Source organism: Dendrobates tinctorius, unplaced genomic scaffold, assembly GCF_039654945.1.
Source record: "Dendrobates tinctorius isolate UK_male_01 unplaced genomic scaffold, ASM3965494v1 ptg000070l, whole genome shotgun sequence".
Classification (NCBI taxonomy): Eukaryota; Metazoa; Chordata; class Amphibia; order Anura; family Dendrobatidae; genus Dendrobates; species Dendrobates tinctorius.
The window spans coordinates 70,291,430-70,317,651 of NW_027361738.1; the positions used below are offsets into that span (position 1 = coordinate 70,291,430).

General features: G+C 43.2%; 2 protein-coding genes across 2 annotated transcripts in view; both read right to left on the reverse strand.

The window, feature by feature from the left end:
- PLXDC2 (plexin domain containing 2) overlaps positions 1-26,222 on the reverse strand; it is a 674,841-nt gene that overhangs the window by 605,608 nt on the left and 43,011 nt on the right. The gene's annotated exons all lie outside the window — the stretch shown is intronic.
- On the reverse strand, positions 13,985-17,004 carry LOC141095662 (uncharacterized). The gene is made up of 2 exons (XM_073581845.1): positions 15,593-17,004; positions 13,985-15,482 (listed from the first exon to the last, which is right to left on the reverse strand). Exon 2 carries the CDS (start codon positions 15,245-15,247, stop codon positions 14,045-14,047), a length of 1,203 nt encoding a protein of 400 aa, XP_073437946.1. The 5' UTR covers positions 15,248-15,482; positions 15,593-17,004; the 3' UTR covers positions 13,985-14,044.

Genomic DNA, 26,222 nt, shown 5'->3' on the forward strand with positions numbered 1-26,222 from the left:
GTTCTTGTTATCATCTTTTTACTAGCACTTGCTGTTTACTGTTACTTTTTTTTACAACAGAGTATTTATACATTTGTTTCGCTGTATTTTTCGGTGCTTCAGACGACTTATGAATCCACCCAGCGCACGCACTTGCACTGCGAGAATTCACCGGTTTCTGAATTGGGCCTGGAGGGTATGTATGAGTTATACATACTCTCGGTTAGTGGATGTGGCACTGTCTAGTGAAGTGACTGACCAGTGGATGTGGCCAACTGGTGCAGCCTCACTCCATACAAGTATATGGAGCAAGTATATGCCAGTGAGTATGTATAACTCATATATACTGTCTGGGCCGGATTCAGAAACCAGCGACTCCCCGCAGTGCGTACGCTGGGGGATTCATAAGTCTGTTGTCCCACAGAGTGACTACAGACTTATTGGTTTGGATTGGACAACTCCTTTAACATGCCCACATACCTTATATGGGGAAATAGTTTAGTCGTGGTGTTTACATAGAGATCTCCTAAAGGGTTTGGTCAATGGGATATAATAAGCCAATTCTGGTTCCTTTATAGCCAATAAGTGCAGGAGCCTTGTATGTTCTATCCAACAAAAGTCATCTTTCAATCACATTTCTTGCTGCGCCCCCAGAGAAACATTATCAGGTTTTAAGGTTCTTTTCAGCCCTTGACCTCTGCAATATTAGGTCAGCAGTCTGCTGTGATATTGCAGACTGTTTACACGCCTCAGGACTGCATGTCTGCAGCGGAACATATTTCATCTATCTGCAAGCTTGTCTTTACTACAAAAATGGTTCAAAGAGGCGTTTATTGTCTAGAGAATTAAACCTATAAATCATCCAAAAATGACCCCTGCAACTAGTTGACATTGCAATCACAGCGCTAACCCACAATAGGTTTATTTCTCATGTTTATAAATAAATAAAACAAAATGATATCACTCGGAAGGAAGAAACCTCTGCTTTAGTTGGGCTCAATGGTCACGTGATTAATCAGATGTGGTTGAAGAAGGGTAAGGAAAAAATGTATTAATATAATGTACTCTGAAGGTCTTTGCGTGTAGAAAAAAAATAGGGAAACGTGTCAAAGTAAAAATGTAAAAATTTTAAAAAATTGTGAATTTTTTTAATTGTAAATATTAATCATGAATCTGTAGACTCTTCCCTTTTACACAAATATATATACTGTGTGTGTATGTATATATATATAATCTTTAATAAATAATCTTTATTTTTATATAGCGCTAACATATTCCGCAGCGCTTTACAGTTTGCACACATTTTCATCACTGTCCCCGATGGGGCTCACAATCTATATTCCCTATCAGTATGTCTTGGAGTGTGGGAGGAAACCGGAGTGCCCGGAGGAAACCCACGCAAACACGGGGAGAACATACAAACTCCTTGCAGATGTTGTCCTTGGTGGGATTCGAACCCAGGACTCCAGCTATATATATATATATATATATATATACACACACACACACTGTATTTTTTGGATTATAAGACACACTTTATTTCCCCCACATTTGGAGGAAAATGGGGGTGCGTCTTACAATGTGGATATACCGGTCGCAGAGGAGCAGAGTCCCAGGGTCGCTGCTGGAGGAGGCATGAGTGGAGCGTTGCTGCAGGCCATAGGCTGGGATGAGGGGGTGTTCCAATGTGCGCCGCTGAGGTTGTTCAATAGTGTGGGGGCTCTAGTGACATTTTGTGAAAGCCCAGAGCCCCCGCACTTACATGGTTTACTGTGCAGTGGACTCCGGGAAAATGGCTGCTGGGGGCGGCGTATGCACAGATGGAGATATGGACACCAAGATCTCGCTGAGATCTCATCTCCTGAGATCTTGGTGCTGAGATCTCCACCTGTGCATGTGCCGCCTCTGGCAGGCATTTTACCGGAGTCCACCGCATAGGAAAGCATGTAAGTGCGGGGACTCTGGGCTTTCACAGAATGTTGGCAGAGCCCCTGCACCACCGAACACCGGCAGTGGCGCACATCGGAACACCCCCTCATCCCAGCCTTCGGCCTACAGCAACACTCCATTTTTTCCTCCTCCAGCACCGAGCCTGGGACCTCACTTTACCGCAGCCACCCCCCCCCGGTAAGCAATAAGATGCATGGATTATAAGAAGCACCACCATTTTATTAAAAAAAAGGTTTTTTTCCTAATTTTCTCTAAAAAATTTGGGGTGCGTCTTATAATCCAGTGTATCTTATAATCCGCAAAATACGGTGTGTGTATATATATATATATATATATATGTATAATTATGGGGGAAAAAGTAGCCGTTAGACGCAGAAAAATTCCGCTTAAAATGGCAAAAAAATATTCCAAAACATAGAGCATTACAGAAAGGAGAAAAAAGGAGTTATATGCTTAAACATAATAATTTATTCACACATAGAGTATAAAGTATACATAAAATTCATAAAGGTAGAAGGACAACAAATAGTTAAGCTGGTCAGTACAAGCAGAATATCTGTAATGAATAGATGAATAGACACCTACTGTAAAAATGAATGAGAGATAGTCCACATATTATAGACAATAATCACGAGTGAACATGCAAACATTTAAGTGTCATAATGAATGCATAATATACCCCGTTCGCCCCCATTGATCGTTTCCTGATGTCCAGTCCTCTTCTTTCCACAATCATATTCTGCATCTCCGGCCTTTTCACTAGAGGCCAGGACTTTTGGCCGCCTCCCGACCTTGTAGGCTGGGTGGAGAACGTTGCAAACTTGCTGTTCTGTTATTTGTCATGGATCACACTCCTTGGATATCTCCAGGCTTTTTATTACATGAGACTTGTGAAGCATTCCTAACCAACAAGTTCTTAAACTCTATAGTATACACATCAACGTAGTGAGACCCCGAGGGGCCACATCACATATAATATAACATATTGCTACATCCTTTCTCGTTTAACTGGAAGAACAATAAAATTAATAGAACAATGGATACCCTGACCAAGTTAGAGCTATAACATAATAAGTCCAGTTAGATATAATCCTTGAGGTGCGCCGGCTTTCTGATAATTCTGCCAGCTCTAGTAACATGAGATGTGTCACTGTCTATATCTAGTAATTCTTCTGATTCTGGTAATATGCCTTCTGATATTGCTGACTCTGGCCCGAATTCTCACCCTGATGGTCAGCTGTCACTGTTGGTACTTGACTTGTACTTGCTGCCTCGTTGTCTTGGGTGTGAGGATACTGCTCAAGAGGCCATGAATCATCTTTCTTGCGATTTCCTCAGATATCTCCGATTTCTCCTTAGTCTTCTTCCTTCCTCTGTTGGAATTTCGTAGGACCGAGGTCCTAGTTTCTGGACAACTTTTGCCTTTTGCCACTGTTTGTCAAACGTGCTGCTTGGCTGCAGCCGAATGTTGCCATTTCTCTGGAGCTCCGGCAGATCCTTTGCAGATTTATTGTAATAGAAAGCTTGCCTATCTTGATTCTTCTGTAGTTTAGCTTTGATGTTTCCCAACAACTTTGGCTTTAACAGATGACTAGCAGTTGGTAAGAGTGTCTTTGTACGCCTACTCATGAGCCTCTGTGCCGGACTGGTGTCTAAGCCTTGGGTAGGTGTGTTTCTATGATCCAGTATAGACAGATATACATCAGTACCTGCTCTATAGTACACACATCAACGTAGTGCGACCCCTAGAGGCCACATCACATATAACATATTGCTACACTTGCAACACACAGTGACCTCTGAGGCCCACCCATGGCTGGAAAGTCCTGGCCTATAGTGAAGAGGTGTGACAATGGAAAGAAGAAGACCAGACAATGAACAAGCAGCGGGTTTTCTATTTTTCACTGCCATGTTTCAACTTACAAACAAATTTTGGTTACAAACAAACCTGAAGTACCTTTCCAGTTTAGGAGGTAGGGGAGAGGGGAAGGTTGGAGCTGTTCACGCTAGTAATATAGGTAGATCCGTTGCTGTAATAAGAAACCAGTGGGTGCCGTACCTGCTGGTGATTGCAGCTGACAAAGAAAAATTAGAGGGTTGTTAACGGCACAACCAACTGGATAAAAATTGTAAGTTTATTAAATCAAGTTAAAAACCTCAAAACTTGCGCGTTTCTGGTGTACTATGACACCCTTAATAATCATCCTACGATTAAGGGCATCTTAGAACTCCAGAAATGTTTAAGGTATTGAGGTTTTTAAATTTTATGGACTTTTAACTTGATTTAATAAACTTACAATTTTTCTCTAGTTGGCTGCTCAGGAAACTACCCTCATTTTTTTTTTTTACCTATCTAGTTTGTAATTCGAGGACTGCACATAATATTCGAAAATCCCTTTATAGTATTTTTGGTTTTAAAGGTGTTGACTCATGACTAGTGATGAGCGAGTATACTCGTCACTCGAGATTTCCCGAGCATGCTTGGGTGATCTCTGAGTATTTGGATGTGCTCGGAGATTTAGTTTCTGTTGCTGTAGCTGCATGATTTGCGGCTGCTAGACAGCCTTAATACATGTGGGGATTACCTGTTTGTTAGGAATTTCACACATGTATTCAGCCTGTCTAGCAGCCGTAAGTCATCCAAATACTCGGAGATCACCCGAGCAAGCTCGGGAAATCTCAAGTATTGAGTATACTCGCTCATTACTACTCATGACAACAACCCCTTAGTTAACTGAAGCCAACATGGCTCCTCTTGTCTTGGGTTCAAATTCAGTAGGCCAGCTATTATCGCTAGCAGGAGGTGCTGCTGGCCATATATATCTGCGCCCAGGGTTGATTAATTTACAATTCCGTCTTCTTCTTTTATGCAGATTTAATTTATCTAAAATGTTACAAAACTATACCTGATAAATAAACTTCCCTTTTAATTTGTTGCCAATTGCAGAATGAGCTAATGGTAAAATTAAGTCGGGAAAACTAGAAAAATGTAGAAAAAAAAAACAAAAAAACATTCACGTTCACAGGAGCTGACTGGCTTCTTTATTTTGATTAATATTCCCTCTTACTATAAGAACAGAATTTGCATAGTCTACTTATGTGGGCAAGATTAGAGAGCTGGCCATGAATACAGATGAGGATAATGTGATTATTGTAATCAATAGTTCTTGATTTTTGACAATTCTGAATTTTATTCCACGTCCCCATTATATATTCCATTAACATATTCTTCATGGAATTGTTTCTGTGAATGCTGTGCAGCCGGTGGAAAGCAACGTTCCGAAACTGTGTTGTAATTCAGAAAGTAATTATTATTATTTGGCTCCCCAAAGGTTAGCGTAGGTCCTGAAGTTCTAGAGGAATCCAAGCAAATCGTGAAGAACGACCTCCTCTAAATGATACCGGCCTGACTGATACCTGGAGTGGGTAGTAATTACTTGAAGATGAATGATATTTTCCTTCTCTATAATTTTCCTATTTAACAGGTCAAAAATTCGGATGACTTTTTAAAGCTTACCTATTATTTTTATTTTTTTTATATGTTTTATATACTTAAATGTGCTGCAAATCATTGGAGGTCTTGGTCCTGAGACCCCCTTCGATCGCTTCAAAAACTGCTCTGATGCAAGCACTTCTGCAAACAACTGCACTCAGTTCTTGCATGAATGGTGTATGGGTCCTATAGAAAATATATGAGCCCGTACTTGTAGGGGAAGTGGACTGACCTATGGACCTGTCTGCAGCAGGAGGGTAAATGTACACTGTGCTTGATGTGGACTGCTGTATATGAAGGTGGGAGACAGCTAGAAATAGGAGAAGGATGGTGAAGTACTGGGTTTGGCCACTAGGGGGAGACCAAGGACAGCAGAAACAGAAGACGGTGTAATACTGTAATTTGACCACAAGATGGCAGCAGAGAGCAGTGAGAAAAGGGATTTACAGTACATCAGCTTAAGGCTACGAAACCGCAGAGTCATGGGGGGCGGAGTTACAGGAGCTCTAGAGGGGAATTGCCAGAGAGAGGGAATATAAGAAGGGGTAGAGAGTTGCAGAAGGAGCCAGTCCAGGGAGAGGAGCAAAGGAGAGGAGAAAGACTGGAGGGAGAGACGGACAGAGAAGAAGCTCCAGAAGGGACTGAGGAGGAAGACAGTCAGGGGGGTGGCCCTGACAGGAGAGCCGCAGGATAGAGAAGGGCCGGGGGTACCAGAGACGACGGACTCGGACGGGTGAAGCGCTGTGGTGGTAGGCCTAGGGCAACCACAGTGAAAGAGCCGCGAGGGACGTCAATTAGGAAAAGGAAGGAAGTGAAGGTACCCGGGCCTGTGTGCGGAGTCGAGCAGCTGCTGTATAGTGCTGCAGGTCGTCGAGAGGATGGCCAATAAAGAAGGCACTGTTGAATGCACATCGGTGTCTGTCTAGAATCTGTTTGCGGCAAAAAAGGGACCACCTCCCGGTTGGCACACGAACCTACATACTCCCTAATTATAAACTTTCCAATGAGTCTGAACACCGGTATATGCAAGTGCTCATGTAAGAGTTGAGGTCCGCAGACTTGAAGCAGTGCACGCATTAGAACAGTGTTTTGAGCGATTAATGGGGGAGGGGCCCTCAGGAACCAGACACCCATGGATCAGGCAGCACATTTAAGGATGTAAAATGAATAAGGATAAGGAATTTAATCCTTAAATTTTTTTTAAGGATAAAAAAATATAATTCAAATTATAGTTACCCTTTTAAGGAGCACTAAACATACAACAGTAGTGAAGGTTACAAGTAAGGCCGGAGTCACACTACAGCGAGATACGGCCGAGTCTCGCAGGTTAAAACCAAGCTCTGGCACCGGCACTCCGAATCGGAGTGTGCAGTTCCATGTATTGCTGTGTGGCTGCACGCTCCGCTCCGGAGTGCCGGCGCCAGAGCTTGGTTTTTACCTGCGAGACTCGGCCGTATCTCGCTGTGTGTGATCCTGGCCTAACAGAAGAAATAGTTGCCAGTATTTCCCAGTTTGCAAAATTTCTTGAATATCTCTTAGAATCTTGTACAAATATTGCAAGTAGTAGAGTGGAGCTTAACCCCTTTACTCCCAACGGTGGTTTGCATGTTAATGTCCGGGCCAATTTTTACGATTCTGACCACTGTCCCTTTATGAGGTAATTATAACTCTGGAACGCTTCCATGGATCCCGGTGATTCTGACATTGTTTTCTCGTTACATATTGTACTTCATGTTAGTGGTAAAATTTCATTCATATAACTTGTGTTTATTAGTGAAAAAAATGGAAATTTGGCGAAAATTTTGAAAATTTCACAATTTTCCAACTCTGAATTTTTATGCTCTTAAATCACAGAGATACGGCACTCAAAAAACTTACTAAATAACATTTCCCACATGTTTACTTTACATCAGCACAATTTGGGAACCAAATTTTTTTTTGTTAGGAAGTTATAAGGGTTAAAAGTTGACCAGCGATTTCTCATTTTTACAACACCATTTTATTTTTACGGACCACATCACATTTGAAGCCACGTTGAGGGGTCTATATGATAGAAAATACCCAAAAGTGACACCAATCTAAAGCCTGCACCCCTCAAGGTGCTCAAAACCACATTCAAGAAGTTTATTAACCCTTCAGGTGCTTCACAGGAATTTTTTGAATGAACATTTAACTTTTTTTCACAAAAAAAATACTTCAGGTTCAATTTTTTTATTTTACTAAGAGTAACAGGAGAAGTTGGACTGCAAAAGTTATTGTGCAATTTGTCCTGAGTACGCCGATATCTGATATGTGGGGGGAACCACTGTTTCGGCGCATGGCAGAGCTCGGAAGGGAAGGAGCGCCGTTTGACTTTTTCACTGCAAAATTGGCTGGAATTCAGATCGGATGCCATGTCGCGTTTGGAGAGCCCCTGATGTACCTAAACAGTGGAAACCCCCCACAAGTGACCCAATTTTGGAAACTAGATCCCCCAAGGAACTTATCTAGATATGTGGTGAGAACTTTGAACCCACAAGGGCTTCACAGAAGTTTATAACGTACAGCCGTACAATTAAAAAAAATCATATTTTTTCCACAAAAATAATCTTTTCACCCCCAATTTTTATTTTCCGAAGAGTAACAGGCCCCCAAAAGTTATTGTGCAATTTGTCCTGAGTACGCTGATACCCCATATGTGGGTGTAAAAGACTATTTGGGCGCATGGCAGAGCTCGGATGGGAAGCAGCGCCATTTAACTTTTTTGGCTGGAATTGAGATCGGACGCCATGTCGCATTTGGAATGCCCCTGATGTGTCAAAACAGTGGAAACCCCCCAATTCTAACTCCAACCGTAGCCCTAACCCTAATGGGAAAATGGAAATAAATAATTTTTTTTATTTTATTATTTTTCCCTAACTAAGGGGGTGATAATGGGGGGTTTGATTTACTATTTATAGCGGGTTTTTATGTTTGGCAGCTGTCACACGCTAAATGACGCTTTTTATTGTAAAGATAGTTTTTGCATCACCACATATTGAGAGCTATAATTTTTCCATATTTTGACCCACCGAGTCATGTGAGGTCTTATTCTTTGCGGGACGAGTTGACATTTTTATTGGTACCATTTTCGGGCACGTGACATTTTTTGATCGCTTTTTATTCCGATTTTTGGGACGCAGAATGAACAAAAACCAGCGTTTCATGAATTTCTTTTGGGGGGTGCGTTTACACCGTTCCGCGTGCGGTAAAATTGATAAAGCGGTTTTATTCTTCGGGTCGGTACGGTTACAGCGATACCTCAGTTATGTCTTTTTTATGTTTTGGAGCTTTTATGCAATGAAAACAATTATATATAATAATTATTTTTGCATCGCTTTATTCTGCGAGCTATAACTTTTCTATTTTTTCGCTGATGACGCTGTATGGTGGCTCGTTTTTTGCGGGACAAGATGACGTTTTCAGCGGTACCATGGATATTTATATGCGTCTTTTTGATCGCGCATTATTGCACTTTTTGTTCGTCAGTATGATAATAAATTATTTTTTGCTTAGTTTTTTATTTTTATTTTTTAAGGGGTTCGCTAAAAGGGGTAACTGATGAGACAGTTTTATAGGGTGGGCCATTATGGGCGTGGCGATTCCAAATATGTGTACTTTTATTGTTTTTCTTTGTTTTTTATTTTCAAAAAATGAATTTATAAGGGAATATTTTTTTTTTTAAATTTATTTAGCGATTTTTTTTAAAATTATTTTTACACTTTTTTTCCTTTTTTTACTTTATTATAATGTCCCATGGGGGACATCACTGTCCTGTGACAGATCGCTGGGACAGCTCAGGAAACGCGTAGGCACCAATAAATTTCCTTGAATTATACCTACAGCAGCGCAGTGTATCATTGCACCTTAAAGCCATCTTCAATCACAGATCACTGTGACAGATCAGCAATCTGTCACAGGGACTGCTGCAGGCTTCCTCATGCCTGCGCTCTGCGGGCAGTGAGGAAGCCGGCTTCCTGCAGGCACCCGAAGGTCCCTGTCGCCATATTGGATCCGGGGACCTGCAGGGAACCCCGCAGCGGCGCTGCATATCGTGCTGCTGTGGGGGGCTCAGGGAAGCACGGAAGGAGCCCCCTCCCTGCCGATGCTTCCTTTAACCCCCGGTACACCGCGATCGTGTTTGATCGCGGTGTGCCAGAGGTTAAAGTGTCGGGGGCAGTCCGTGACCACCTCTGACACATTGTGCCGGGTGTCAGCTGTGATAATCAGCTGACACCCGGCCGCGATCAGCTGCGCTCCCCCCGTGAGCGCAGCTGATCACATTAAACGTACTATTCCATCCTTGGGACTTAGGACCCAGGCCACATGGATGGAATAGTACGTCTAATGTAGGAAAGGGGTTAAAAAAAAGTCCAGTTGGAAGGTGGCTGGGAATATCCATATCACATTCTTGCAGTAACATGACCACTCGTTCCAGGCGCCACCACCAGAGAATCCTCAAAGCGCGCAAGAGTGACTGCAGTTTAAGAATGAGCAACCCCTTTAAAGATGACCTGTAAGGCTGGTTTCACACTTGCGTTTTTTTGCGCTGGATTTTAGCGCTAAAAAAAGCATGCGTTTTTTTCCCCTATATTTTGCATGGGATGCGCTTATGTGCGCATACACATGCGTTTGTATGCGTTTTTCCGCGCATGCGTTTTTTTGTGGTGTGCGCTCGGACGCACAAAATGCATCCTGTTGCATTTTTTGGGTGTCCGACTTGCCTGAAAAAACGCATGCGCGCGCAATGCGTTTTTTTTACAGCAAGACGCCCATTATAAGTCTATGGGTGCGCATTGCCATGCTCATGTATGCGTTTTTTTGCGCATGCGTTTTTTTGTTGACCATTAGTTAGACAATGGAATTTAGGGGTTTGGGTTATAGTTAGGGTTAGCTAAGGGAGTTTAGGGTTAGGGTTAGGGTTTGGGTAGGGTTTGGTTAAGGGTTAGGGTTAGTATGGTTTGGTTAAGGGTTAGGGTCAGGGTCGGGGTTAGGGTTAGGGTCAGGTTTAGGGTCAGGGTTAGGGTTAGGGTATGGTTTGGTTAAGGGTTAGGGTCAGGGTTAGGGTCAGGGTTAGTAAAGTCATGGTTTGGGTTAGTGTGAGGGGGCACCTAATGTTGGAAAAAAACGCAAACGTGATAAAAACGCACTAAAAACGCATACAAACGCATAAAAACGCTGCGTTTTTTTCATGCATGCTCATAAAAATGCTTGAAAAAAACGCAGCATGTGTATGCGTTTGTATGCGTTTTTTCCATGTGTTTTTTGCGGGAAAAACGCGCTGCAAAAAAAAGCAAGTGTGAAAGTAGCTTCACTTCTTAGAAAAATGCAAAATGTGACAAAATGTGAAATTGTAAGACTTTTCTCAAATATTTGTCATTAGCAAATCAGCTGATTTTTCTCAGCATTACAGGGACCCAGCATGAAGTCTGGTAAGATTCTCTTCTCAAGGAGATACCAACTGTGAGAGGGGCAACTGATTTTATACAGTATATGAATGGTAAATCAAGCCTAAGGCTAGTTTCACACTTGCTTTTTTTTGCAGCGCGTTTTTCCCGCAAAAAAACGCATTAAAAAAACGCATACAAATGCATACAAACGCTGCGTTTTTTTCCAGCATTTTAATGCGCATGCAGGAAAAAAACGCAGCGTTTTTGCGCGTTTGTATGCGTTTTTTGTGCGTTTGCGTTTTTTTACAGATTTTGGAAAAACCCCACAAAAAAGAAAAAACAACCATTCAACAACACACAAGACCAATGGGACTTCATTGTGGGTGTGGTATGTTAATATATATACACCCTGTCTACAGTATTCTTCACATTTGCTTGATTCTTCTCGTGACCATGGATCTGCGCTGGAAGAGTTTTCACTTCAACTTGGATTTGGACATCGCGATGGCTCAGGCGTATGCAGTTGCTTGCCATGAACAAAGGAAGAGAGAGAGGCAGCGAAGACGGCGGCGTATGTGGATACATCCGATTGTTGAACTCCGGGAGAGCCGTGGGGCATACCACACCCTCTACAGCGAGCTACGTGCAAACCCGGAGAAATTTACTGATTATATCCGGATGTCCCACGAAAGTTTCATGGATTTGCTTGCTCGTGTCCAACAATCCATCCGGAGACAGGACACACAGCTCCGTCGTGCGATTCCTCCTGAGGAACGGCTACTGGTGACATTACGGTATGTTTTAAAAACAAAGGGGTGTGGTCTGATGTTTTTTTTTGTAAATTTAGTATTCAAAACCTTGGGTAATTAGTTTTCGTGAATGTACTAATATTTTTTTTATAATTTTTAAAAATAATATACATAAATATTAATTTTACTTCTTTGTCTGTTCACAGATTCCTGGCGACTGGAGAAACCCTATCCTCACTACACTTCCAGTACCGTATTGGAATCTCTACCTTGTCTGGAATTGTTGCTGACACCTGCCGGGCTCTCTGGAATGTTCTTTGCCCAGAATTTATGCCCCTGCCCACCGCTGAAAAGTGGATGGAAATTGCTGACAAATTCTGGACAGTATGCAATTTTCCCAACTGTTTGGGAGCTGTTGATGGGAAACACATACGGATCATCAAACCCCAAAGAACGGGATCTGAGTACTATAATTACAAAAAGTACTTTTCAATAGTACTCATTGCAATTGCGGATGCCGGATGTATGTTTGTAGCAGTGGACATTGGAGCATTTGGCCGTGGTAATGACTCGCAGGCTTTTAAAAACTCAGACATGGGCCGGAGGTTGTATGGCAACCAATTTAATTTCCCTATGCCACGGCCTCTTCCTCACACCGAAGCTCCGCCACTGCCCTTTGTAATGGTTGGCGATGAGGCTTTTCAAATGTGCGGAAACTTACTGAAACCCTACTCCAGCCGGGACTTGGACCACACCAAAAAAATTTTTAATTACAGGCTGACCAGGGCCAGAAGAACTGTCGAGTGTGCTTTTGGGATTCTTGTTTCCAGATGGCGAATTCTGGGCACGGCCATTAATCTTAAACTTGAAACAGTCGATGAGGTGGTGAAGGCCTGTGTGGTTCTACATAACTTTGTGATGGCTAAAGAGCACCCGACCTTTGAACTGGACGATGATGCTCCTAACCCATTGCCTGAATTCACTCAGCACACTCTCAGGTCATCCGTTGAAGTTGGCCAAATGAGGGACAAATTTGCGGCCTACTTTATTTCTGATGTAGGACGGGTGCACTGGCAAGATGAAATGGTGTAATGTTGTTGTTTATGGTAATAAAAATCCTTATTTGATACCATTACTGAGTGCACTATATTTTTTAAACTCCGATTAATTAAAAAACTTCCCATGTATAACTGAATTTTGTTATGTTCACACACCTGGGCAGGTAAATACACATACGAGTTAAAATGCAGCATTGCTAGTCTGCGTGAAATATATTGGAATGAGCAAAGCTGCAGGCCATGAATCAGGAAACCATTTTTTTTCAAGATAAAATTGTGCAAATAGTTTAAAACAAAGTATGTGATTTTCTCAAAACACAACACTCAAAACCCAACCCCAATGAAAGTCCATGGGGAATACAAGTCAGCATTGAGTGGATGAATGTAATCTGCTCCATTAAAAGTTATTACACTAGGCCTTTGAATGACTATACTAGGCCGTGGTATTTCAAATATGAGTATACTAGGCCTTGGGGCTAGTAGTATAGTAATATGTGAAATACCACGGCCTAGTATAGTCATACCAAGGCCTACTGTAATAACTCGATTTTTAACAACTAGCATCTTGTTTCACCAAAAACAAACTGGTGAAACTAGAAAGAAACTTATTTTTTAGACAAGTTTCAACAGTTTGTTTTTCATGAAACCAGATTCTATTTGGTAAAACTAGAGTTATTACACTAGGCCTTGGAATGACTATACTAGGCCGTGGTATTTCAAATATGAGTATACTAGGCCTTGGGGCTAGTAGTATATGTGAAATACCACGGCCTAGTATAGTCATACCAAGGCCTACTGTAATAACTCGATTTTTAACAACTAGCATCTTGTTTCACCAAAAACAAACTGGTGAAACTAGAAAGAAACTTATTTTTTAGACAAGTTTCAACAGTTTGTTTTTCATGAAACCAGATTCTATTTGGTAAAACTAGAGTTATTACACTAGGCCTTGGAATGACTATACTAGGCCGTGGTATTTCAAATATGAGTATACTAGGCCTTGGGGCTAGTAGTATATGTGAAATACCACGGCCTAGTATAGTCATACCAAGGCCTACTGTAATAACTCGATTTTTAACAACTAGCATTTTAAACAACTAGCATCTTGTTTCACCAAAAACAAAGTGGTGAAAATAGAAAGAAACTTTATTTTTTAGACAAGTTTCAACAATTTGTTTTTCATGAAACCAGATTCTATTTGGTAAAACTAGAGTTATTACACTAGGCCTTGGAATGACTATACTAGTCCATGTTATTTCACATATGACTATACTAGCCCTTGGGTTGGTTTTTAACATGTATTTACCCATCAGTGTGTGTGAGCGGCGCAAACAACATTAATGAAACTTATTAATGGTGAACCACAAATGTAAATTTATTTTTTATCACAAAAAAAAAAATTAAAAATTATTTTTTACGGCGTTTGGGGGCAGATGGTTTCAATTTGGGGGTGTGCAGGGAATATGCAACACTTGCAGTTGAAGACGGTGTTTGAGGGGAAGGGGCAACAAAACTTGTGGGGGAAGGTAGTCCAGTTAAGGGAATTAAACTTGGAACACTTGTAGGAGAGGAAATCTGTTCAGTTACATTAGTTGTAATGGCATGTCGCCGTAGGCTTGTGTGCCTGGACCGACTTTGGCCCAATGCCCGCCTTGATTGATTTCGCCTTGAAGTAGGGGCAAATATGGAATGTAGGTCCCCCGTCTGCTGGTATGGCTGCTGCTGCTGAGGTGGCGGCTGCTGCTGCAGAGGTTGCGGCTGCTGCTGAGGTGGCGGCTGCTGCTGAGGTGGCAGCTGCTGCTGAGGTGGTTGCTGCTGCTGAGGTGGTTGCTGCTGCTGCTGAGGTGGCGGCTGCTGCTGAGGTGGTTGCTGCTGCTGCTGAGGTGGCGGCTGCTGCTGAGGTGGCTGCTGCTGCTGAGGTGGCGGCTGCTGAGTTGGCTGCTGCTGCTGAGGTGGCTGATGCTGCTCTTCTTGGTCAGTGCTCGTCCTTGCAGGAGGACTGGTGGCGGCAGTGATGGCCCAGGTTTGCAGAGTGGTGGTGGCAGGGCTACTACATGTTGTTGTAGCGGCAGGGCTGTTCCATGTTTGCCTAGTGGTGGCTGAGCTCCACGCATGCATGGGATTGGCGGTGGTGCTCCAGACAGGAGCAGCGCTTGCCATGGTGGTGTCGGTGAAGTGACCAGCTGCACTCAGACTTGTGGTGGTGTAACGGTGGGTGTCCAGCCTTTGAAGAGAGGTGTCCGTGCAGTGGTATGCAGCACAAGTCGGTAGTGAGGTGAAGCGAGTCAATGGTGGCACAGGTGGAAAGGACACCACTGACTGCTGACCGTACCGATTATGCTGCATAGCCTGCAAGAAAGCATTGTTGCAGGCCTGCAGCACATTCAGCTGTTGATCAGGACTAAGGTGTTCCGCCATGCCCTTTTCAATCTTACTAAAAAAATGGTGTGCTGGTCTGTTGAGGTCGGCCTCCAGACGGTCAAGGCGCTGTTCTACAGAATTGAAGCGGTGTTCAAAGTGGTTAAAACCACGTTCCATCAGTGCAAAACCGCTTTCAACTCTGTCGGACAGTGACTTGAGGCTGGAATTAAATGTCTCGCTCAAATGCATAAACTCGGGCAAGACATTCCTGTCCAAGGCCCTCTGCCGCTGGCGGGTAGTGCCCGCATAACCAGTGGCAGAGACCTGGGACAGGGGAACACCTGATGGCCCAGCTTCCTGGTCACCAGCTGTGTGTGTGTGGGACCTGCAAGGTGCTTCCTGGCTGTCGGATGGCTGGGACGGGTCAGAGGACGTCCGAGGAAGGACCGCTCCAGGGCCAGGTTGCAGGGTGCTGCTCCAGGTGCTGTGGAAGAAAGGAAAATCATTACTACCATGCCTTTACAAGAAGCATCAGCTGTGGATTAGAAAAACACAGATTAATAAAAATAAAAACCCAAAATGTATAATACTTACGATCTTGTGGCAAGGACCGGTCTTAGGAACTGCAACGCGTGATAGTGACGGTATCTAGTTCTGGTCCTTGACGCAGATCCACTGCGAACCTGGCCCTCAGCACGAACATCACTGTTGAAGCGGTCCTTGATCGAACGCCAACGTGTTCGGACTTTGTCCACTGTTGATAAAAAAAAACAGTGCCGTCAAGGACAACAGTCACTGCTTCACAATTTAGCAATACAATACTCAAAGCAGTCACTGTACACCCCGATGACACTGTTGGGTTTCCTGCTAGAATACACCTAGCACGAAACCCAACAGTGCCGTCAAGGACAACAGTCAATGCGGCACAATGTAGCAATACAATACTCAAAGCAGTCACTGTAGACACCGATGACACTGTTGGGTTTCCTGCTAGAATACGCCTAGCACGAAACCCAACAGTGCCGTCAAGGACAACAGTCACTGCGGCACAATGTAGCAATACAATACTCAAAGCAGTCACTGTAGACACCGATGACACTGTTGGGTTTCCTGCTAAAATACGCCTAGCACGAAACCCAACAGTGCCGTCAAGGACAACAGTCACTGCGGCACAATGTAGCAATACAATACTCAAAGCAGTCACTGTAGACCACGATGACACTGTTGGGTTTCCTGCTAGAATACGCCTAGCACGAAACCCAACAGTGCCGTCAAGGACAACAGTCACTGCGGCACAATGTAGCAATACAATACTCAAAGCAGTCACTGTACACCCCGATGACACTGTTGGGTTTCCTGCTAGAATACGCCTAGCACGAAACCCAACAGTGCCGTCAAGGACAACAGTCACTGCGGCACAATGTAGCAATACAATACTCAAAGCAGTCACTGTAGACCACGATGACACTGTTGGGTTTCCTGCTAGAATACGCCTAGCACGAAACCCAACAGTGCCGTCAAGGACAACAGTCACTGCGGCACAATGTAGCAATACAATACTCAAAGCAGTCACTGTAGACCACGATGACACTGTTGGGTTTCCTGCTAGAATACGCCTAGCACGAAACCCAACAGTGCCGTCAAGGACAACAGTCACTGCGGCACAATACAGAGCAGGGAAATACTCACTAAACGCCTTTTTGGCGGATGCTGTGGCGCTGTCCCAGCCATCCATCAACGCTGCGGCCACCTCATTCCATAGCCGCCGTGTCACCACATTGTCCTTGTACAGCCGGTCACGGCTGTCCCACAACGGCGAACGCTCCTGGACCAGGCTGATGAGCTGCTCATTATCCAGGTAGACGTCTTCATCCCGTTGTGGAACCTAGACAAAACACATTCATTAGAATAATCAAATTTAAATTGACTAAAAAGTTACAAAAAAAGAAACAAAAAAAAGAGTAAAAATAGAAGATAAAAAAAAAAAAAAAAACATTACAAATCATTTGATACTTACATTACGTATAACCACCGGGAATTGGCTTCGCTGCTCCTGCTGTTCGCCCTCACTATTCCCGTCCGCAGATGATGATGACGATGTCTGAAAGTTGAAAAAAACGTAAGAGATTTGGAGAAGCAGCAGATATACTTACCAGATGCACGAAAATAATCACCTCACGGTCTGCTTGCGCCAATTCCTGCCGCGATGGGGAATACTCCGATTCTGAAGACATACTGCATGTAAAAATAATAAAAATCATTAGTACATACATAATTTAAAAGGACAGGCATATAATGTAATATACTCACATTCTTCGCTGATATAATGGGTTCTTGGTTGAATGTCTGCTCTTCAATCTGTCTAGTGTAGTAGTGGCAGAGTTTTGGCAGGCACCTCCTTTATATAGACTTTTTTTTTTGGACTTTAGAAGATTCTAACTAGGATAAAAAGTGGACACCACCCAAAAAACGCTGCGCTAAAAAAGCGCATACCTGCGCATGCCAGTGCGCACGTATGCGCATCCATAGGCTATAATGGCCATTTTTAGCGCAAAACGTGCGCATACGTGCGCATGCGATTTTTTCAAGGGCCAAAAAATGCAACATGCAGCGTCTGGAAAATACCAACGCAAACCCAAAAAAACGCAGCGCATGAAAATCGCATACATGCGCTTACAAGTGCGCAGGTATGCGCACCCATGTTAAATATAGGGGAAAAATCGCATGCGCACGTATGCGTTTTTTTCCAGCGCTAAAAAACGCAAATGTGAAACCAGCCTTATATTGAGCGATTCTGGATGAAAAAAAACTATTTGCCTCTTTTGCCGTTTTGTACATAGGACATGATAAGTGAACTGATTCACCTATTTTTCCTATAAATTTGCCAAAAGCGAAGCACAAATGTAATAAAAAAAATATGTGTGATAGTGATGAGAATTATCAAAATCCAAATCCTGGAAAAAAATTTCCTTACTCTCACTGCCAGGAGCCTGAATCAGATTATTATTTATTGGCATGCAGCAAAATGCCGTGGCAGCTTCAAAAGAGCTATTCTACTAGAAGAGGAAATATCTACCATGGAGAACATAGCTGCATCTAAAAGGTCCTGAGATTGCACCTGAGTTTTTCACCACTTACACACATAGCCTAGAGAAGGCACACTTGGGAGAAACTGTCAGGTTTTAGCTGCTGCTCAATAATAGTGGAATCCACCTTACACAGCTTTGAATATCATTACATCCAGCATGAGTGTCATCACAGATCTCCCTTGTTTTGCTTTTTTCTCATTGTAAATATTTCTCATACTGTATGTCTATATTTTGCTCATCATTTAATTTATGAAGTTTCACAGTCGGTGATAGGTCTTCTTTAACGTGACTGATAAAGTACATGTCTTATATCTTCTTTTAGAGACTACACCATTGCAGATGCTGAAAAACAGGACTCCCTTCCCAGAAACCGCGCGTTTTTTTTCTGCGCGCTTTCCGCGCTTTTTTGCGCATTTTTACCGCGATTTTTGCACGTTTTTTTGCTTTTTTTTTCCACGTGGTTTCTAGAAACATGGGAAAAGCCAGAAACGCAGAAAAAAACGCGAAATTAATGAGCATGCTGCGTTTTTTTTACCGCGATGCATTTTTTTGCGGTAAAAAACGCATCAATGTGCACAAAAAGTGCTAAATGCATAGAAATGAATGGGAAGCTTCTTTTTCACGTTTTTCCTGCGGATTTTTTGGCAAATCTGCGGAAAAAACGCGAAAAAAACGCTGTGTGTGAACACAGCCTAAATGTAGGATAATTTTACATATTTGTTTTCACTGGGGCATGATATGGTGTATATACAGTAAAGCCTGCTGTCTTAGAGCACTTTTGGGTAGGTGGTACCGTTATAAGCCACTACCATCCACTGTGAGGCAATGATATGGGCACTGTGACTAGTTGTCAGTATTATAATTACTACTGTTCTGGAAACACTGACTTGGAGCCCTTAGCTGGATGGTACTATTATGATGCACTGTTACATGGTATGGTTTATGAAAGGCAGAGGTATGGCATGGGCACTGTGGTTTTTTGGTAGTTTCATGAAGGGGAACAGCTGAATATCCCTTTTGTGACACACTGAGGCTACTTTCACACTTGCTTTTTTTTGCAGCGCGTTTTTCCCGCAAAAAAACGCATTGAAAAAACGCATACAAACGCATACAAATGCTGCGTTTTTTTCAAGCATTTTTATGAGCATGCATGGAAAACAACGCAGCGTTTTTATGCGTTTGTTTGCGTTTTTAGTGCGTTTTTATCGCGTTTGCGTTTTTTTCCAACATTAGGTGCCCCCTCACACTAACCCAAACCATGACTTTACTAACCCTGACCCTAACCCTGACCCTAACCCTGACCCTAACCCTTAACCAAACCATACTAACCCTAACCCTAACCCTTAACCAAACCATACTAACCCTAACCCTTAACCAAACCCTACTAACCCTAAACCCTAACCCTAAACCCCCCTAACTAACCCTAGCTCTAACCCAAACCCCTAAATTCCATTGTCTAACTAATGGTAAAAAAAAAACGCATACATAAGCATGCCAATGCGCACATATGCGCACCCATAGACTTATAATGGGTGTCTTGCTGTAAAAAAACGCATTGCGCGTGCATGCGTTTTTTTGAGGCAAGTCGGACGCCCAAAAAATGCAACAGGATGCATTTTGTGCGCCCGAGCGCATACCGCAAAAAAACGCATGCGCGGTAAAACGCATACAAACGCATGTGTATGCGCACATAAGTGCATCCCATGCAAAGTATAGGAAAAAAACGCATGCGTTTTTTAGCGCTAAAATCCAGCGCAAAAAAACACAAGTATGAAACCAGCCTGACTGTTAGGAATTAAGCTGGATGGCAATGTTGTATGATATAGTATACAATAGTATGTAAAAGTTTTGGCACCTCTGATAAAATTACTGCTATTGTGAACAGTTAAGCAAGTGGAAAATTACATGATCTCTAAAAGGCCTAGCGTTTAAGAAAATTAAGACACATTTCCTTTTCATTTTGTGGCAAAAAGAAAAAAAATATATACATACATTATACATAATAATATAATAATAATAAATGTTATTTTTATAGCGCCGACATATTCCGCAGCACTTTACATTTCAGAGGGGATTTGTACAGACAATAGACATTACAGCATAACAATAATCACATACAGTAGATTATAACAAATAACAAGAGGAATGAGGGCCCTGCTCGCAAGCTTACAGTCTATGAGGAAAGAGGTAGACACGAAAGGTGGGTGGTAACAGTTGCTCTGATTGTATGGACCAGCCATAATGTTAAGTGTGTAACAGTACAGACACAGAGGGCTAATGGATGCATAAAGCATGTGGGAACATGATGCTGGGAACCTGGTTATGGTAAAACTTTTGGCTCTGCCACACAGGGATAGGTTAGGTTAATGTGTTGAGGCGATAGGCCAGTCTGAATAAATGCGTTTTCAGGACACGCTTAAAATTGTGGGGATTGGGGACTAATCGTATTGACCTGGGAAGTGCATTCCAAAGAATTGGCACCGCACGTGTAAAGTCTTGGAGACGGGAGTGGGAGGTTCTGACTATTGAGGATACTAACCTCAGGTCATCAGCAGAACGGAGGGCGCGGGTAGGGTGGTATACTGAAACAAGGGAGGAGATGTAGGGTGGTGCTGAGCCATGGAGGGCTTTGTGGGTGAGGGTAATAAGTTTATACTGAATTCTGGAGTGGATGGGTAGCCAGTGTAATGACTGGCACAAGGTAGAGGCATCGGTGTAACGATTGGCGAGGAATATGATCCTGGCTGCAGCATTCAAGACAGATTGGAGAGGGGAGAGTTTGGTAAGAGGGAGACCGATTAGAAGAGAGTTACAATAGTCGAGACGAGAATGAATAAGAGAAACAGTAAGAGTTTTTGCAGAGTCAAAAGTAAGAAAAGGTCGAATTCTAGAAATGTTTTTGAGGTGCAGATGACAAGAGCGAGCCAGTGATCGAATGTGGGGGGCAAAGGAAAGCTCGGAATCAAGTATGACCCCAAGACAGCGGGCATGTTGCTGGGGAGTAATAGTGGAACCACACACAGAAATAGCAATGTCGGGTATAGGTACATTAGTAGAGGGAGGAAACACCAGGAGTTCAGTCTTTGACAGGTTCAGTTTCAGATATAGTGAGGACATGATATTAGACACAGCGTTTAGACAATCGCCAGTGTTTTCTAGAAAGGCTGGCGTGATGTCAGGAGAAAAAGCGTATAATTGGGTGTCATCAGCATAGAGATGGTACTGGAAACCAAATCTACTGATTGTTTGACCAATAGGGGCAGTGTACAAGGAGAAGAGGAGGGGGCCTAGAACCGATCCTTGAGGAACCCCAACAGTAAGGGGAATGTGAGAGGAGGAGGAACCGGCAAAAGAAACAGTAAAGGAGCGGTCGGAGAGATAGGAGGAGAACCAGGAGAGAACGGTGTCCTTGAGGCCTATGGAATGGAGCATAGTGAGGAGGAGCTGATGATCCACAGTGTCGAATGCTGCAGAGAGATCCAAGAGAATTAGCATGGAGTAATGACCATTTGATTTAGCTGTTAGCAGATCATTAGAGACTTTAGTGAGGGCAGTTTCAGTGGAGTGTAAAGAGCGGAAACCGGATTGGAGAGGGTCGAGAACAGAGTTTTCTGAGAGATAGCGGATAAGACGGGAGTGGACCAGGCGTTCCAGGAGTCTAGAGATGAAGGGAAGATTAGAGACAGGTCTATAGTTAGCGGCACAGTTTTGGTCGAGGGATGGTTTTTTAAGTAGTGGATGTATGATGGCATGCTTAAATGAGGAGGGAAAAATACCAGAAGAGAGAGAGAGGTTAAATATTTTAGTTAGGTGAGGGGTGACAGCAGGGGAAAGGGACTGGAGGAGATGTGACGGAAATGGGTCACTGGTGCAAGTAGTTGGGCGAGAAGATGCAAGGAGCCTGCTTACTTCTTCTTCTGTGACTGGTTCAAAATCAGAGAGTGAGTTAGATGCAGTGGGGGAGGGAGGACAGTGCATGGTATGAGGGGATTTGGAGATAATTTCCTGTCGGATCTGGTCAATTTTTTCTTTGAAGTAATTGGCCAGATCGTCAGCTCGGAGCTCCGTGGTTGGGGCCTGTACTCTTGGATTGAGTAGAGAATGAAAAGTGTCAAAGAGACGTTTCGGGTTATTGGACAGTGAGGTGATGAGGGTGTTGAAATAGGTTTGTTTGGAGAGGTGAAGGGCAGTGTTGTATGTTCTAAGCATAAACTTAAAATGGATGAAATCTTTGTGTAGATTGGATTTTCTCCACAGACGTTCGGCGCACCTGGAGCACCGCTGCAGGAAACGTGTTTGCACCGTGTGCCAGGGTTGTCGCCGTCTGTGTTGTGGTGTTCTATTTATAGGGGGTGCAAATTCATCCAGGGCACTTTGAAGTGTTTCATTGTAATGCTTCAATGCAGAATCAGGACATGAGAGGGAGGAGATAGGGGCCAATGAAGACTGCAAGTTCTTCAGAAGTTTCTGGGTGTTAATGGCCTGTATGTTTCTATAAGTCTGGACAGTGGGGGTGACCTGAGCAGCCTGGCAGTTCTGTATAGAGAATGAAAGAAGATTGTGGTCAGAGAGTGGGAGAGGGGAGTTTGCAAAATCATCCACTGCACAAAGCCGAGAGAAGACCAAGTCGAGGGAGTTTCCGTCTTCATGCGTTGGAGAATTAGTAAGCTGCGAAAGGCCAAATGAGGAGGTTAGAGATAAAAGGTGAGTAGCAGATGGGGAGAGGGGAAGAGCAATGGGGATGTTGAAATCTCCCATGATGAGGGTAGGGATGTCACAGGAGAGAAAATGTGGAAGCCAAGTGGCAAAATGATCCAGGAACTGATGGGAGGGGCCGGGAGGACGATACACCACCGCCACTCGCATGGAGAAGGGGGTTTAGAGTCTGACGGCATGGACCTCAAAAGAAGGGAAGACAAGTGAGGGTACTTGAGGGATAACCTGAAAGGTACATTTTGGTGATAGGAGCAGACCAACGCCTCCACCAGCTCTATTGTCTGATCTTGGGGTATGAGAGAAGTGTAGCCCCCCGTATGAAAGAGCAGCAGCAGCGGTAGTATCTGACTGCTGGATCCAGGTTTCAGTAAGAGCCAGGAGGTTAAGAGAATTAGAAAGGAAGAAGTCATGAATGAAGGAGAGTTTGTTACACACTGAGCGAGAATTCCAAAGTGCACAATTAAGAGAGACAGATGGCATGCAGGGAATATTAATAAGATTAGGGGGGTTTCTGAGTGTAGCAGTGGGTGGGTTTGACTTTCTATAACATGGGGGACCAGGGTTGGGAGCAATGTCAAAAAGGGGAAGAAGGTGGACCCAGGCAACTATAGGCCGGTGAGTCTGACTTCTATACCAGGAAAGATCTTTGAACAAATTATTAAACAACATGTATGTCAATACCTGGATAAGAATGAAGTGATTAAACAGAGTCAGCATGGGTTTGTAACTAATAAGTCATGTCAGACTAATTTAATTTCCTTCTATGACGGTATTACTGATTGGGTGGATCAAGGAAATGCTGTAGATATAGTATATCTTGACTTCAGCAAAGCATTTGACAAAGTCTCTCATACAATCCTTATTGAAAAAATGACTAAGTATGGAATGGACAAGGCAACTGTTAGGTGGATTCATAACTGGCTTAGTGATCGGACCCAAAGAGTGGTCGTTAATGGCTGCACATCCAGTTGGAAGAATGTCTCAAGTGGGGTACCACAGGGCTCTGTCCTGGGCCCTGTATTGTTCAACATCTTTATCAACGATTTAGATGAAGGAATTGAGGGTAAACTGATTAAATTTGCTGATGACACAAAGCTAGGAGGGATAGCTAATACTAGAGAAGAGAGAGAGAGAGGATTCATAAAGATTTAAATAAACTGGAGAAGTGGGCAGCAACTAACAGAATGGTTTTTAACAGGGAGAAATGCAAAGTACTACATCTGGGCAATAAAAATGAAAAAAGCATATATAGAATGGGAGGAATAGGGCTAAGTGACAGCACATGTGAAAAAGACTTGGGTATACTAATAGATCACAGACTGAATATGAGTCAACAGTGTGATGCAGCAGCAAAAAAGGCAAATGCAATTCTAGGATGTATTAACAGAAGCATACAGTCTAGATCACGTGAAGTAATTATTTCCCTCTACTCCTCTTTGGTCAGACCTCATCTGGAATATTGTGTCCAATTTTGGGCACCACATTTTAAAAAAGACATCAACAAACTGGAGCAAGTTCAGAAAAGAGCGACCAGAATGGTGACCGGTCTGCAAACCCTGTCTTATGAAGAAAGGTTGCAGGATTTGGGAATGTTTAGTTTGCAAAAGAGAAGACTGAGAGGAGACTTAATAGCTGTCTACAAATATCTAAAGGGCTGTCACATTGTAGAAGGATCAACTTTATTCTCATTTGCACAAGGAAAGACTAGAAGCAATGGGATGAAGCTGAATGGGAGGAGACACAGATTAGATATTAGAAAAAACTTTTTGACAGTTAGAGTGATCAATGAGTGGAACAGGCTGCCACGAGAAGTGGTGAGTTCTCCTTCAATGGAAGTCTTCAAACAGAGGCTGGACAGACATCTAACTGGGATGATTTAGCGAATCCTGCTTTGAGCAGGGGGTTGGACCAGATGGCCCAGGAGGTCCCTTCCAACTCTACCATTCTATGATTTTATGCGACTAGGAGGAGGATAGAAAGAGTGAGCAGATGGTTAAGTGATTTGTGAGAGCGTCTCTGGTGTTGAATGGTGGGACTGCCTGGATCTGTGCAATTTAACAACGTGAAAAGAGCGTGAGTGCTATACATAGGAGAGGAAAGAAGCGAGGGGCCAATATGGATGGAGTGTGGAGAGTTAATGCCAGGGCGGTGGATGTGTGTGAATGCAGCGGCCAGGATATAAATTACACAAATGCATATGGTATATATTTGTTGTACTCCAAATGTACAGGGAGTAGATGTATATAAATGTCTTACCTGTCTCCTGCCCTGTCTAACTGCCATGTTATAACTGCCAGAAGTACTTTGATACATGTACTTCGATTACATGTGCATAAATGCCACCCCTGCATAAATGCTCCCCCTAGCTATGTCTGAATATATAGGAGGTTAAGGCTAAGTTTTTTTTTTTTTTGGCTCTCTCTTCTCGTTAATCAATCACACTAAATTGAGACACCAGGACCCAATAAAATGTTGTGGTCAAATAAACACATGTCCAGCACTACATGGATCATAAAGCACTTTGAAAAGTTTCTTGACCTCACAACATAAGGGGACAAGCAGAGTAAGTTGAAAAAAACTATATACTAGAGTTGAGCGACTTTTGGTTTTTTAGGGTTGCGTTTCGTTTCGTGAAACCCGACTTTTCCAAAAGTCGGGTCGAGCAAGATCGTCCGATTATAGGGAAAAGTCGGGGTCGTCCCGAAACACGAAACCCAATGTAAGTCAATGGGGAATAAAAGTCGGCAGTGAGAGGAGGACAGGAAACACACCTACAGTGCCCATTTGAATGCCAAAAGCATCAATTCTTCTTACTTAAGCTTGTCAACCTTAATTAACTTCATAATACAAGTTACGCACTGAAAAATGGGGGTTATTTGGCTAAATTTGTGGGGGGGAGGGCTGGCTGCAGGTTTTCATGTGCCCTGGGCGAAAGAGCGCCCCTTTAACACATACCACAACTCATCATGCTCCGATACGGCAGAGAAATAGCGGTATAGTACAATGAAAAATACCTCACTTTTTACATCTCATGACGAGGCCCATCTATTTCTCCATACAAAATCATTGGTCCCATATAATGTTTGAAACAGTATATGATGAGCTCCACATAATGCTACAGTATATGTTGGTCCCCATGGATGAAGCTCCACTGTCTTATGGGCCCAAATAATGCTCCAAACATAATGGGCCCCATTTCTAATGCTCTAGTGTATAATGGGCCCTGTAAATGCTGCTCCAGTGTCTGATGTCCACCTTTGGAATGTTCCAGTGTATGGTGGGCCCCATCTATCATTCTCCAGAGTATAGTGCTCCCCAAAAATTGCTGTCCCAACATTGAAAACAATCAAATAAGTCTCCTCGCTAGGGAATCCCTGTACTTGTCTGGACAGGTGCTGTAGCTTGCTTAACAGCTCGCC

Coding starts and splice junctions, on each gene's coding strand:
- LOC141095662 (XM_073581845.1), bottom strand. CDS start 15,247: ATGCATTTGAGCGAGACATTTAATTCCAGCCTCAAGTCACTGTCCGAC.